Source organism: Polypterus senegalus, chromosome 13, assembly GCF_016835505.1.
Source record: "Polypterus senegalus isolate Bchr_013 chromosome 13, ASM1683550v1, whole genome shotgun sequence".
Lineage (NCBI taxonomy): Eukaryota > Metazoa > Chordata > Cladistia > Polypteriformes > Polypteridae > Polypterus > Polypterus senegalus.
The window spans coordinates 161,374,222-161,390,518 of NC_053166.1; the positions used below are offsets into that span (position 1 = coordinate 161,374,222).

At 39.6% G+C, this 16,297-nt stretch overlaps 1 protein-coding gene across 1 annotated transcript; it reads left to right on the plus strand.

The window, feature by feature from the left end:
• The first annotated feature begins 1,123 nt into the window (after positions 1 to 1,123).
• Positions 1,124 to 14,489, plus strand: jpt2 (Jupiter microtubule associated homolog 2). The gene is made up of 5 exons (XM_039774257.1): positions 1,124 to 1,282; positions 4,857 to 5,008; positions 8,485 to 8,627; positions 9,311 to 9,356; positions 13,205 to 14,489. Exons 1-5 carry the CDS (start codon positions 1,227 to 1,229, stop codon positions 13,402 to 13,404), a joined length of 597 nt encoding a protein of 198 aa, XP_039630191.1. The 5' UTR covers positions 1,124 to 1,226; the 3' UTR covers positions 13,405 to 14,489.
• The last annotated feature ends 1,808 nt before the right edge of the window (positions 14,490 to 16,297 follow it).

Sequence of the window (16,297 nt, forward strand, 5' to 3'; positions counted from 1 at the left end):
CATATTCATAGCAGAAACAAAGTTTCTAATTAAATATGGTGTGCCATAAAATCTAAGGAACGTACTGATTTAAATGAAATGTAGCTGCTTTAATGGTCCCCAACCAATTCTTATGCCTTACTCAAATAGATTTATTGTCATACTATCCACAGTATGGATAGTAACATTCCCCAGGACCACAGTGCAATATATATCAATACAGGACAAGTGCAAGACAAGTAAAGTACTATACCATACCATAAATAGATCAATGAATAATGTAAATAAATAAACAAATAAATAACAACAACTAATTATAAAAAAAAAAAACCTTCAATAAAACACAAACTCCCATTAGGTTTGGGTAGGCTAGTGTTTAGTGTTGCTGCCCTAAAGTGCCAGGGACTAGGTTCAAGTCTTCATCTTTCCATTGCTCTAGAAATTTGCACTTTATCATTATCTCCATGTAGGTTCTTCTTCGGGCATTTCGGATTTCCTTTCATGTGTCAATTACATGCTGGTTAGGTGGAATGGCTAAACTGGCACTCTTATGAGTGAATGTGCCAGTCTAATAGTCTGGTGCCCAGTCAAGGTTTCGCTCCCGCCCGAAGATGCAGGACTGGCTTTTTGTACTTTGGAGGCCAGAACTTGGCTACATAGCGCTTATTGACCCTCCAGCCCAACACCACGTCATCTACCTTATGCCAGTTGTTTTGCCTTCTTAATTATTTGACCATGTCTTCGTCCCGCAGTCCTCGTCATAGCTCATGTATACATATACAACGATACTTCAGATTTATTGTTTGCGTTGTTTAAGCATCTCTACGTACTTCATTCTAAACATTGATCTTACACCCTTTTATAATAAAGCACCAACTGTAAAGAAACGTTAACTTGGCCGCACATTATGCTTACGTTGATACGTATCTTGCCGTACGAAACGTTAGCAAGAAAGTGTGTGACATCACAATGAGCCAATCATGAAACAGTAGCCGTTAAGTGGGTGGGTCCAGAGAGCCAATCAAATTAGCGTTTCGAAAGGTGGAAAACGATTGGATGTTTCTAGCAGCTTGTGTCAGCACTTGACCAATAGTGACGGCCGTGGCGAACGGTGCCCTGTGTAGTAGGCGGAGCGTTCCGCTAAGCGCACGCTAACCGGTCGCTTTAGCTGCTATGTGCTTAGTGCAGGTCGGCGGAAAGGAGCGGGAAGTCGGGTAGTGAAGTGTGGCGGTGAGGTAAATCAAGCAATGACTTCAACCAACACCTTCCAGGGTATAGACGAGTGCAGCAAGCCCAGCTCCAGGTTGGTTATAACGTTTCTGCAAACTGACGTTGCTTTTGGAGTGTACTGACTTGTCGCTTTGGCAGGAGTGGCAGACACATCCGCAAGTCGGCCTGCGTGTGTACTCTGCCCCTAAGGCGCAAGCTAGTTGTGTCGGGTGAGGCCGATTCACGCCGGTTTCGCTTCGCTCTTACGAACAGTGTTTGGATAAGCAACAAACAGCAGTAATATTGCGATTAGAATTCGAGTCAGACGTTCTTCTCGATGGCTCCATGTTTACATCTTTGTGCTTTCTAATTATACTTTACTGCGGGGGGGCGGGTTTAGGGCTCGGCGAGCCGAGGCGCTGGAATGCTCCCAGATTTGGAGAGGCATAGTTTTAAATACAGTTATTTCACTTGGTCATAGTCTTGTTTTTCAAACTTTTTTTTTTCTATAAGTAGCAGGTAAACTGTATGAAAAAGACATTCGGCCATGACACCTGTATGATTGTGTGGCATTTTAGAAATCGCAGCTCATTACATGCTAAGGCCGTTTTTAGTAACACTCTTATTTCCTTAGGAGGTAGTTTTGCCTTAAACTAGAAGAAGTGCGTATCGATGGCGTAGCGACTTGCATATCTGTTCTTTATGCCAGTGATTTAGACCCCTGATGTACAACAATGACAGTGTAGGTAACATATACAGAGGTTCAGACAATTAAGAGTACCTCATGTTCTGCGATGGGCCTTAATCAGTTTTACTGCCTGTTTACCCGTGGCCAAATTTAGAATAATCTGAATTGTTGGTTTATAATTTGTCTTATGTTTTTGGTTTTTCATTCACACGGTTTAGTTACTTTTGCTAAAAGGCCAGTAACAGTATTTTAACAGAACTTCATGGCTCACACTGCAGTCTGATATGTACTACTTTGTGGACCAAGATGTAAACAAGCATGAAAAATTCAAAGCATAATTTAGATTAATCAAAGGTTAGTGAAGTAAACCTCTTCAGATTACATATCTATGTAATGGTGACCTTTCCAGGATAGTAATTTGCTTGTATAGTTAGTCTTTTATATAATTTAGACATTACTAGGATCTGTAATGCTACCAATAATATGATAAGATGTCATTCTTATTTAAAATAATCTGCCTAGGATGATTATTTTCTTGATTTCCCCATTTAGACCTCTTTGCTTTGAATACTAATATGTTATGGGATCAAAAGCTAATAGATGATTCCGAATGTCCTCAAAATGCAGTCAATAGAGAAGAGCATACCACATTAGGGCATCACATCACAGTGTCAAAGATTGAGTGCCACTGATTGAAGAAAGATCTATGAATGCAGTACAGTTGGGATTAAAATATCAGGACCAATATTAGGAAGACGTTCACCCTCTGTGGCCCCACCAGTATTACAGCTGGCCACTCTTTAATAATTTATAATATATTTAAACATGTTATTGCTTATTTTCACACTTTTCCAGTGGTGTTTACATACACATACATGTAACAGAACAACAATGGTGAGTGTCAACTTTATTTTTGTCTTCAATTCTATTTCAATGTAAAGTGTATGAATTGCTAAGAAAAGTAAAATAATTTTGCATTTATAGTGTATTAATATTAAATGACAAAGTACATTATGAGCCTATCTAGGGTTTAACATGGCATTTTAAGTGGATACTGTCTGCCAGTGGATTTTATTTTAAATCTTGTGCTTTTCTATTAAGTGAGATTTATTCTCACACAGTAAAGAGCAACAGAATCTGATAAGGTTTATAATGTTCTAGATTAGTGATTTTAGCTGTTTAAATTATACATAAGGCAATTTAACATGTAAGTGCCATCTGTCTAAATTGGTGATGTTTGTGGAAACGGGTAAAATAAATGCCTTTATGAAAGTAATTGACTTAAGAAAAATCAATGCACAACTGTTTAGACCTTAAGATGCCTTCCATAATACAGTGTGACCATATCAGCAATACAGGAATGAATGATGGCAGTGGGCATAGCTGACAATTCATTGACCAATGATTTTAACTTCCAGTCACTTTGATGGCACTGATGATTTAAATGTTAGTAGCAATAAATAATGCCAAGAATATCTTATTTCAGATAAAAAGCGATATACACAATTGTGATTGAATTTTAAGTCAAACATACCCACAACAAATATATACATTTTAAATTGAATCGCAGCCAGAAATGGCAGTGCCAGAAATATTTAATTGAGTGACATTTTCTTGTTTTTTATAAATCAATATAATTTTAACATACAAAATATGCATAGTGTACAGTGTGTAATGAAATGCTTAGTTCCTCAACTCCAATGACTGTGCCTTTAAGAAAAATATAAATGAAAAATAATAATACATGACTTTATAAATAACAAAAATCCTTGATAGAATTTTAAATATGTGATTAGTAATAACTAAATAAATAACTCTCTTATATTAAGTTTTTTACATTAACAATATGGCATCATGTAGATTGTGGCGGGTGGCCGTTTCCCATGCCCAGCTTGGTGGCAGCCTCCTTGGCTGTCGAGGGTGCCTCAGTTTCCCACAGGGCTCTGGCAGATGGAGTTCTCCACAGCCCTGTTGGGATCTGGGATGGCCGCATGGACAACTCTACAGCCCCGCCCGGAAGTGCAATCAGAAACAGGTGATCAAGCACTTGGAGCACTTCCGGGTGGGCTATAAAAAGGGCCAGCAGCCACCACTCTGGGCCAGAATCGAGAGGAAGAGGACAAAGTTGCCAGGGAGGAGTGGTGGTTCGAGAAGGGAGTGCTTCTGTGTGTGTTTAAATGCTTACTGGGACTGTGTTATGTCTGTGGGGTTCACAGGTGAAGAAAAATCGTGTTTTTGTGTTTTTACACATGCCTCAGTGCGAGTCCATGCCGGGTCAGGCGCTGTACAGCGTTTAGGCCTCAAGATATAGACACTTTCCTTATTCAAGATGTGGGTGGACTGAGGAAAAAGGCTCCTCACTGTCTCTGAACTGGACTTGCCTGACCACACCACAGAAAAGAGTCTGTTGTTGAGATGGACAGTATCTCTGGTAATCTTTATTGTTTTGGGCTGACCGTGCTTGGTGTACATGTCTTCAATGTTAGGAGGTGCACACACAGTGATAGGTTCAGCTGACTGCACCACTCTCTGTAGAGCCTTGTGGTCCTAATGCATTCCCGGCGGTAATACTTCCTGTCAAAGTACTTGTAATGGCAGATGTTTAGATGTTCTTTAGTAATTGGGAGGGAAGCCTGAACTCCCTGAGGCATCTGAGACATTCCAAATGCTGTTGTGTGCTTTACATTATAAGCTAAATTATTGAATGAGAATTGTAGGAATGGATTGCCTTTGGGGATGAGGGCAATCATATTTTTGCCTAAAGGCAGTGTCAGATTTAAATCCAGAGACACTGTGTGTTAGACAGAGGGCTTGTCAGCTTAAAGGACTGCAGTTTCTAACATCTCACACTCCTCAGTTGCTAGAGCCAGTATTGCAAAGTGCAACTGATTCCAAGTTACATGTTTCCCTGCACGTGTCGTGGAAGGTGAGGGTCATGTCATTAGATAGATGTGTCTGAATTGGATATGTCCTGTTTCAGGGTACTGAGACCACCCGGAGGAGGCTCCAGTAACCTTTTTGGAAATGCAGAAGAAAATACCAGTACACATAAATCACATAAGATGACTTCGAGTATCTTTGCACCACCTTCAGAAGAACCTCAGAGTGGCCCAAAAAGAACAAACCCACCAGGTAAGTTCTATTTTAATAGTCCTGAGTTGTTTGATCTCCATAGAACATTTAAAATCATCCAGGATCTTTCAGCTGGAACATCTGATTTACTGTAATTTGCACATTTGAAAGGAAACATTTTACTTGCATCTATTTTTGGTACTTCCTCTTTTTGAATTTAAAGTTTGTGATACAATCCTGGTGTATTTGGTATTTATAACGACAGTTCAAAATTTTTTTGTTTTTTATATTCCAGATCTAAAAACTGATCACCAAAATGCGCATGCTGTCTTTTACTTTGCAGTCTTGCATGTTTACTTTATCAGTGTCTGCACTGTCAATTTTTAAAGAAGTAAATGGTGCCAGGGGCATTTGGAAATAAGGAAGTTTATGCATCCAAAATCACACTGACCGCTAACTTCTCCTCTGTCAGGCCTGCTTGTAGTTTCAGTTGTTAGATTTTTTTAGCAGTGCTCCTCTTAGTTTACATGTACATTTTAAGTTGGAAGTGAATATACTAAGTGGCGGCACAGTGATGCAGTGGTGGCGCTGCTGCCTCGCAGTTAGGAGACCTGGGTTCGCTTCCCGGGTCCTGCCTGCATGGAGTTTGCATGTTTTCCCCATGTCTGTGTGGGTTTCCTCCCACAGTCCAAAGACATGCAGGTTAGGTGCATTGGTGATCCTAAATTGTCTCTAATGTGTGTGCTTGGTGTGTGCGCTCTGCTGTGGGCTGGAGCCCTGCCCGGGATTTGTTCCTGCCTTACGCCCTGTGCTGGCTGGGATTGGCTCCACCTGACCCATGAGGCCCTGTGTTAGGATACAGCAGGTTAGAAACTGACTGAATATACTAGTATTAACTTCCATCTGGCTTTGGTTTAGTATATACAGTGGTGTGAAAAACTATTTGCCCCCTTCCTGATTTCTTATTCTTTTGCATGTTTGTCACACAAAATGTTTCTGATCATCAAACACATTTAACCATTAGTCAAATATAACACAAGTAAACACAAAATGCAGTTTTTAAATGATGGTTTTTATTATTTAGGGAGAAAAAAAAATCCAAACCTACATGGCCCTGTGTGAAAAAGTAATTGCCCCCTGAACCTAATAACTGGTTGGGCCACCCTTAGCAGCAATAACTTGCAATGAGTCTTTTACAGCGCTCTGGAGGAATTTTGGCCCACTCATCTTTGCAGAATTGTTGTCACTCAGCTTTATTTGAGGGTTTTCTAGCATGAACCACCTTTTTAAGGTCATGCCATAGCATCTCAATTTGATTCAGGTCAGGACTTTGACTAGGCCACTCCAAAGTCTTCATTTTGTTTTTCTTCAGCCATTCAGAGGTGGATTTGCTGGTGTGTTTTGGGTCATTGTCCTGTTGCAGCACCCAAGATCACTTCAGCTTGAGTTGACGAACAGATGGCCAGACATTCTCCTTCAGAATTTTTTGGTAGACTGTAGAATTCATGGTTCCATCTATCACAGCAAGCCTTCCAGGTCCTGAAGCAGCAAAACAACCCCAGACCATCACACTACCACCACCATATTTTACTGTTGGTATGATGTTCTTTTTCTGAAATGCTGTGTTCCTTTTACGCCAGATGTAACGGGACAAACTGCCTTCCAAAAAGTTCAACTTTTGTCTCATCAGTCCACAAGGTATTTTCCCAAAAGTCTTGTCAATCATTGAGATGTTTCTTAGCAAAATTGAGACAAGCCCTAATGTTGTTTTTGCTTAACAGTGGTTTGCGTCTTGGAAATCTGCCATGCAGGCCGTTTTTGCCCAGTCTCTTTCTTATGGTGGAGTCGTGAACACTGACCTTAATTGAGGCAAGTGAGGCCTGCAGTTCTTTAGACGTTGTCCTGGGGTCTTTTGTGACCTCTCGGATGAGTCGTCTCTGCGCTCTTGGGGTCATTTTGGTCGGCCGGCCACTCCTGGGAAGGTTCACCACTGTTCCATGTTTTTGCCATTTGTGGATAATGGCTCTCACTGTGGTTCGCTGGAGTCCCAAAGCTTTAGAAATGGCTTTATAACCTTTACCAGACTGATAGATCTCAATTACTTCTGTTCTCATTTGTTCCTGAATTTCTTTGGATCTTGGCATGATGTCTAGTTTTTGAGGTGCTTTTGGTCTACTTCTCTGTGTCAGGCAGCTCCTATTTAAGGGATTTCTTGATTGAAACAGGTGTGGCAGTAATCAGGAAATTGAACTCAGGTGTGATACACCACAGGTAGGTGATTTTGTAACAAGGGGGCAATTACTTTTTCACACGGGGCCATGTAGGTTTGGATTTTTTTTCTCCCTAAATAATAAAAACCATAATTTAAAAACTGCATTTTGTGTTTACTTGTGTTATTTGACTAACAGTTAAATGTGTTTGATGATCAGAAACATTTTGTGTGACAAACATGCAAAAGAGTAAGAAATCAAGAAGGGGGCAAATAGTTTTTCACACCACTTTATGCTGTTAGAGTTGAAGAGGCAACCCTCCCTACTTAGCAAAATACCAAGGAGTTGAAAGATACAAAAATGTGATGCCTTCATTTACAAAGTAGTGACAGGGAAAATGTACCAAAGAGAGTAAATCAAAATACAAATAAGCAGCAGTTGCTGGGATTTATAAAGTTTACCTAATCTAATCTCTGTCACAACAAATTTTGCTGTGTCTCCGAATCTGATTATACAGGTTTTAAATTACTGGCAACCTGCTGTGGTGACATGCCCACCCCAGCTCCTGCAAAGCACTAACCTTGCCTCCTGTCTCTTGTTTTTATTCCAAAACATAGCTTCTCTACCTCCTGACAGATGAATATTTGCCCCACTGTCATTCTGACTTTGTAAAGCACTGGCAATGAGGAATGGCCTCTCATGTACTCTGTTGTTCCATATGTTGCAGTTTGGAGCTGTGTGTCCTGTAGCTGCCAAGGGAACATTCTCTGTAACTCTACAAGGAGCTGGTCAGACAGGTCTGCCAGTAACTACACTATTTCTAGCGTCGTGTGGGAGCATAACAAGGAGCTACTAAGAGATGTCTGCCAGTAACTACACCTATTTCTAGCATCCTGGGGGTGGGGGGGACAATAACATGTTTTATCCAGGCTGTCCAAGTTATGCTGATGCCATTGCATGTCAACATTCTGGGGCATGTAGTTTACAAACATGGCATACTGCCCTCTGGCAGTATGTATGTTTTCACATGTGCAGGACTATGCCAGTTTCTCCTGGAGGCTGTCTGTGGGACTGTGCTCCTTGCATCATCTTGTCAGGTGGTTATCTACTCACTGCATATTTAAGTTGAAGGTTGCCTTTATTTGGGCCCATGATAATAACTTTTCTGTTGAACTGGTGTTGGAAAAATATGCTAATGAAAGGGAAGCTTGAGTGAACAGTTTGTGTCTACTTCAGAAATGTAATAGGACTACACGTGCCTTGGGAGTCAGCCATTTATTAAAGCTCAAAATTGACCAGCCCTAATATATATGTGTGTGTGTACAGGTGGAAAGGACAGTGGGATTTTCAAAGAACCAGAATCTGGCCAGCAGCAGACTCGCTCCCAACCACCTGGAGGAAAAACTAGCAATATTTTTGGAGGATCTGAAGCTTCATCAGTGCCACGTATCCATCCTAATAAGCCAAAGGTAATTAATATACATCCTGCTAAAACTTCATTAGAAAAAAACAATCCTTGTATTAAACACTGTGAGATTGTGTGTTTCCATAATGGTAACTAAGAGCATTTCCTACATTCTTAAATACAGAACACTAATTTAGGAAAATGAGTACAACGTGTGAATCAGCTTGGGTATTTCATGCATGATTATATCTTTTCTGATGCTTTAAAAGTTAGATAAATGAGTGCTGTCCTCTTGCAGTTTCATTTGTTAGGTTAGTATTTCATATTTTTCATTGCCTGTTGCACCAGTTGTGTTACTTCCTTTTGAACCAGCAAGGTCAGACTGCATTTAAGTCGATGAACCCATCATCTCTGAATAAAGCTCCAACTATGTTTACTCAAAGCTGATTGCATTTATTGTGCCATCTTTAAAAAATGATCCTTCCTATTGCACAAATACTCATACTAAACTATATTACTTGGTACACTTAAATGTTTATCTGTAGTAGTTGTTTCATAAACACCTTACATTAAAATTTTCTTTTCATATATTAGTCAGTATAATACATTTTATGCCTGATTTATGTTGAATCTTTAAAGGATAAATGCCTAGTGAGTTATTTGCTGCAATCAAAATAAGTCAGAGTTAAGTGTTTCACTAACTTCAGTGAATTAAGGGTAAAATAAATATTTTTCTTTCATTTGTAGGATACTGGTATTTTTGTGGGAAAAAAATCTGAGGTTAACACAGAAGGTGAGCATTGTATAATATTTGAGTAAGACATTTATTTTTTAAAAAAAGTTTATTTTGTAAAAGGCTAACAACAAATTGAAGCATGCATTGTAGCTCTGTTAACTTTAAATTCAATGACTACTCCATTTAAAATTGGCAGATTTTGTTCAGTAACATTAAACAAAGTCGGACTACTATATTGTACTGGAAGCTTCGTTGTTATTTTGTACAGAAATAATAAAGGGGCCTAAGCTGTCAAAACAGTCATGAGGAAATTGCTGAAAAGTGAAGAATGCTGGTCATTTGGAGTCCACAGTTAAAGCTGGGAGATGGCCTTTTGTGGAGGATGGCTCCATTTTTGTCTTAAATTCAATATTTTTATAGTAAATAATCCCAAAGGGAAATTTAAGTATGTAATTTTTTGAGTCTGGCCTAAAATGATAAGCTTTATTTGAATTTACTATTGTTTATCTTTCATCCCTCTGTACTGTTACAGTAATCGAGACACTTTTTTATACCATTCAAAACATTTCGTTTTGCTTCTATAGTTGACTTGACATTTTCAGGATTGGAATAGAATGTCCAATGGACACAACCCTACAGACAGGGGCACTGATGATAGTGGCATGATGCCAGGTGTGGAGGATAGTGTGGCGATGGCAGCTCTTTGAATCCCAGAGCCACATTTATGTGCAGGGTTATTGTCATAACAAAGGGGGGTGAAAGCTTTATTTTAATAGCAATCCCTGATTGACTAGCACAAAAATAAAAAGTATACCAGTGAATATTGATTGGTTATGTAGGCCTTTTAAGGCATAATATTAATATTTAATTACACTGTAGACTGTTGGTGTATTGGATAATCACCATGCTTCAGTTGTTTAGAAATTCAGTGATAACATGATACTACAATTGATAGTTCTGACTCAAAAACCTGACAGTCTAAGAAGTACAGAGGAAGCTAACAAACTGTACTTTAAATATTTATGCCATCATAGCAGTCCTGCAGTCAGTAATGGCTCCAGGTGCACTACCAGAGTCAATTTCTGATCCTTTACGTAGTATGCTTGTTTCACCATTACTAAATTTTTTTTTTTCTGGTGCTATTTGCACATAGTTAATGTATCCTGCATTTTCAACTGCATTACTTCCTTTTAATGGAAATGCCCAAAAAGGGACTGACAAGAATGGGCCATTCATCCCAGTAAAGCTTTACAATCCTATCCACCTAAATCCTCCAGAACAACGTCAAGTCAAGTTTTGAATGTCCCTGGTATTTTTTATGTTTCTTTGTTACTTATTTCAAGTGTCTGTAGTTCTCTGTGTAAAGAAAAGCATACTACTATTTGTGCACAATTTACTCTTAGCAATTTTCAATTGTGCCATGTGTTCATATTGGGCTCATTTTAAAATAATATTCTTGATCCATTGTATAAATTATTTTCATAAAATTTTAACACTTCGGTCATGTCCCTACTTAATTTCTGTCTGCTTAAAAAGAAAAGGTTCAGCTACTTCAGTCTTTCTTCATAACCTGTATGCTGGAGTCCGCACAGTTGCTCTTCTTTAGACTATTTAAGTACTGCTATATCTTTATTATAACCCAGAGACCAAACTGAACTTGGGTACTCCAGGCGAGTCCTCTCAAGTTTGTGTTGAAACATAAGCACCTTTGACTTGTACTGTACACACTGTGCTATGTAACCTAACATTCTGTTAGCCTTCTTGATGTCATTGCCTGGAGGTTGATAATGGCCAGTCTGCTATGACTCGTAGGCCCCTCTTATAAGGTGTACTGTACTTTCAGACCTTCCATTGTGTATTCAAACTTAACCGTTTTACTTTCTGTGTGCAGTACTTCATATTTACTTATGTAATTTCATCTGCCACAAAAATGCCCAAGCACATGCATAATTAACAACTACCTTGTCTTTATGAATATGCACTTAATTATAATTTCATATTTTGCATTATGTGTACTCATTCAGGTGAAGGTGAATTTAACTCTTTGCTTATTCATTTTGCAATTTTTGTTTCTTTGGGGAAAAATAAAATCCCTCTCTGGCAACAAACTATTAAATGTGTGCAAAGAATTATTTTTGCCAGCTCTTAGGTTGTTCTCTTGTAACGTCACCTAAAGAGTAATGGTTTTAACCTAATTTCATTGATTTAATATGGAATCTGCCACAGCTGTATTCAGTACCACAATACACCTTTCAAATAATTTACAAATAATGCACACAAACTTGCTTATTCCAGTGCATTTGCAGTGGGACACAACATATTCTGACAGCATCATGTAGAAGATTGGAATTTACCGTGAACAAAGTGACAGTCCATCACAGAGCCTGTTTGTTCAGGACTAGTTTAGAATTGCCTGTCATTCTAGTACACACTGCCAAGCAGTAAACTTTAAAATTATCATAAGTATACTTTGGGTTTTAAAGGTGGAGGGGACTGGGACCTAGCAGCTCTTTTTAAGTGGTGGGGTCTTTCAGAAAAGACTTTGAATGTTTTCTCGGCAAGCCGGGCAGAGACTGGAAACACACTTGTCTGAAATTATTGACAAGGCAGTAATACGTGTTGTGACAAACAACTACAAGACATTCCTGAATCATTGGAATTGCAGATTGCACAGGGTGAGATTAAATTTAACCTCCAGTAGAAAATATCTATTAAATGCTGTAAAATATGAAAAAGTTGCTAATTAAATTTTTATTTAAAAATACTTATGGCAAAGTTGATTTTGAAAGATTTAGAACACGGGTGTCAAACTCCAGGCCTGGAGGGCCGCAGTGGGTGCAGGTTTTCTTTCTAACCCTTTTCCTAATCAGTGTCCAGTTTTCACTGCCATTTAACATATTTTCCCTCTATTTTAATAGCCCTGTTTTTAAGGATTAAGTCTTCTGAATTGATTCTTTTCTTCATTAAATGACAGCCAAACAGAAATGAGACATGAAACGAGCCAACAGATAACCAGCTAAATTGGGGCTTCAAACTCCATCCAGTTCCTTAATGAGAAGCTGATTCTTGCTGCTAATTAAACCCGTTATTCAATTCCATGGCTTGTTGCTGCTCTCTTTTTTCCCCACAGCAGACATTTCCAAAACTGTTGATGTTCTGTTTTTTTGAGAGAACTCCTAAGATGTTTTGGGCTCTTCATCTTTATTTTCAGATTTTGTTTGATGGGTACAGGTGAGCTGGTCATGTCTTGCTTGTTTTATGTCTCATTACTGTCCGGCTGCTAATTAAGGAAAAAACAACTAAGGGGCCCGAGTTAAGCTAATTAAGCTAAGGCTAAAGAAGTTAATTAGCATCAAAAAGTGGTCACTAATTAAGAAGATGGTTAGAATGAAAACCTGCAGCCCTCCAGGACTGGAGTTCGACACCCCTGATTTAGAAGAACAACAGGAAAAGAATTAAAAGTACACAATGCTGTGAAAGTAATTTGCGCTGTCACCTTAAATGTACTGCCACTGATTTATCAGGCTAATATTTTCCCTCTTTTCCAAATTTAATTTTCATTACCTTTTATATATGTAGCTTCATGGAAACAGACTTCTTGCAGCAGAAGCCCAGATGCTATTTCGACTTTTCCGACATTCTTCATGGTATTTATTTGTTTGACCCATGTAGAGATTGAGCCAGTTTCTTTACAGAATTGTTCAGCATAGACATTTAATGTTTTACAGTCCTATCTAAAGCTCACTGCAGATGTGGTTATAGAATATTGATATATCCAAACTGATTCAGTGATGACGAGAGTTACTCTGATTAGGGGTGTGAGGCTTGCAGGCGTAGCATGCGGCTTTAGGAGTCTCCATGTACAAACATGTTTCTCATATGTGGTAGTGTCTTCTGTTACCTAGGTGTAAAGCCTACTGTGAAGCCTGATGAAGTGCAAAAGCCTAAGCAGCAGGAGCTGGCTCCGGCTCCGGCTCCCTCAAATAAGGAATCTGAAGCCCAAAGCAATGTGGATGACCATGAGCCCCGATTGGGTCCTCGACCTCGGTCACACAACAAGGTTATTCAGCCTCCTGGAGGAAAGTCCAGTGTTGTCTTCTATTAACAAATGAACATTCTGACTGGTCTGTTTCTTCTCCTGAATCTGCATCTCCTTTCCAGTCAACGTGTTCACATATTCTGTATTTTTCTGACTTCCTGAAGGGCGTTGCATTTTAATGTGTTAAAGTGTAAATATTGAACATCTCAAGTATGCCAAGATTCTTTTTTTTTTTTTAATAAATGTTTAGTGCCAGGCTAAGTCCTATTGGGCTGTGCATGCCAGGAAAGCAGGGGATTCTGATTCTTCGTGCATACTTAATGGTATGTTTCATCCATGAGAAAAGAATTTGTTGATGTGTGTAAGGCCCATTCTTGTGAATGTTGTAAAGGTCACATAATGTGAATTTCCAATGGAAAATGGTCGCTTGACCTGAATACTGTTACGACCTAGGATCTCTGTCCTGGTACGCTGGACTCCTTCATGTATAGCCACATGCTTGCTTGCATGCTAAAGGATTGTTACACAAGGTGTTGATGTGGAAAGCCTCTTTTACTTTAATGCTTACAGGGGTGGGTGTCAGCAAATGGGCTTTAAAGAGTTGTTGTTAGCAGATTAGAGAACAAACACTTCCCTCAAAAAATGATGGCTTTACTAAGATGCCAGGTACTTGAGTGTGATTCACTGTGCCTTGCCTTACTCTGCAGTGCCTTATTGGCCTGAAATGTTATCCAGTCTGCAATTCCAAATCAATAAATGACCATATTTTGTTATCTTTGTGTATGACTAACTTTCATCTAGTTGTTTTCTACAGCTATAGTACAAAAACAGCTTGGCTCCGGTTCGCAGATGGGTAAAAGGTTTTGTAACCGGTAAATGTGTGTTATTTGTGGATTCATCCCCTAGATCCACCGGGCCTTTTCAGATTGAGCTCACTTAGGCTTTTGCCAGCAAACACCAGTCTCTTGTTTTTTGTCTGGAGTGGGTCTTGGTATCACTTTTCTATGTATAAAATAAATGCACGAGAAAGATCAGATAGAAGTAAAGATAGAACTGTGTGAATGTCTTAATATTTTTTCAAACATGTTGGCCGGTATTTGTTCTATGATAAGAGGTAATGTTAATGTAATAAATGGCTAATTTGAAATTTTTTTGGTATCACTTATGTGGTGTTGCTAATTTATTATTCTTTTGCATAGATTTTTGTATACAATCGGAGGCTTGTAACTTTGTACTCCGATCAGCCATTACATTAAAACCCCCTGCCTAATAGTGTGTAGGTCCCCCTTGTGCAGCCAAAACAGCTCTGACACGTCGAGGCACGGACTCCACAAGATCTCTGAAGGTGTCCTGTGGTACCTGCCAACAAGATGTTTGTCCTGTAAGTTGTGAGGTGGGGCCTTCGTGGCTTGGACTTGTTTTTCCAGCACATCCTGCAGATGTCCAATTAGATTGAGATGTGGGGAGTTTTGGAGGCCTTGAACTCTCTCCCATATTCCTCAAACCATTCCTGAACAATGTTTGGAGTGTGAGGTCATTGTCTTCAGTGAATACTGTTTCCATGAAGGGTTGCATGTGGTCTACAACAGTTTATGGGAAGGTGGTTATGTGTCAGAGTGACATCCACGTGAATGCCAGGACCGAAGGTTTCCCAGCAGCACATTGCCTAGAACATTGCCTCCACCGGCTTGCCTTTTTCCCCATAGTGCATCCTGTTCCCATCTTCCCTGGGTAAATAAAACAGAAAAAAAAAAGTTTGTGGTACAGAAGCTCCTCTACAGGATTTGGACCATATGGGCCAACCTTCACTGCCCTTTGGCATCAATGAGCCTTAGGTGCCCATGACCCGGTTGTCCTTCCTTGCCGTTTGTAGAGATGCCATCGTGATTTGGCCCCTGTCCAAGCCATTCAGATCCTTACGCATGTCCATTTTTCCTCTGTCTAACCCATCGCCAACTGACTTGCTGCCAAATATCTCCCAACCCTGGACAGGTGCCACTGGAACAAGATGATTTATGGTGTTTACTTTACCTGGGGGGTATTCCAGAAAGCAGGTTATGTGACATACCCGGGTAAGTTTAAGGGTAAGTTAGTGGATAACCTCAACTTTCGGTTCCAAAAACGGAGGTAACTTTCTGGGTATGTATGTAACCATAGCAGCTTACTCTCTGAAGATAACCTGCCACCGAGCAGGTTATGTTCCAGGGTAAGTTTGTTTCAGAAGGTTACTGAGCATGGCGTGCCCTTTTGATGACGATCCTGTGGACGTGGAAGCACAAATTATCCAGGTTTTTTCCGCCGGGAGAGAGTAATAAGACCGCGTATTGATGTCTTTTAATTTCCAAATGATTTTTTAAAAGAGCGTTATCGGTTTTCAAAAGAATCGTTAATTTACTTGACCCATCTCTTGGCACCGCATATTGCACATGTCACAAACCGGGGTCTGCGCTTAGCACAGAAAACATTCTGTGCATAGCACTTCGGTTTTTTGCCTCAGGGCATTTTTTGTATAATGTGGGCGATGCAGAGCATGTGGGAAAGGCAACTGTGTGTAGAGCCGTTCGCACAGTATGTCTGGCACTGAAACACTTCTTACACACGTTTGTACAGTTCCTGGCCATAAACCTCTGCGTGTAATTAAAGAGGAATTCCACAGAGTGGCAGGTTTGTCCTTTGTAGTAAAATTCATGACGCATATTTAATATGTAGTGATACTATTTATATCTATAGATGTATTCATCCTGCACACACACTTGATACTTCCCTATATGACTTTCTATTTCAGGGTTTCCAAATGTAATTGGGTGCATTGACGGCACCCACATTCCTATTAAAGCTCCTTCAATGAATGAGGGAGACTATGTTAATAGGAAATCTATTCATAGTATCAATGTGCAGGTAAGAACTGGATTTTGTGTTCAATAAAGTCAGCCTGCATAAAAACATTAAGCATGTTGAA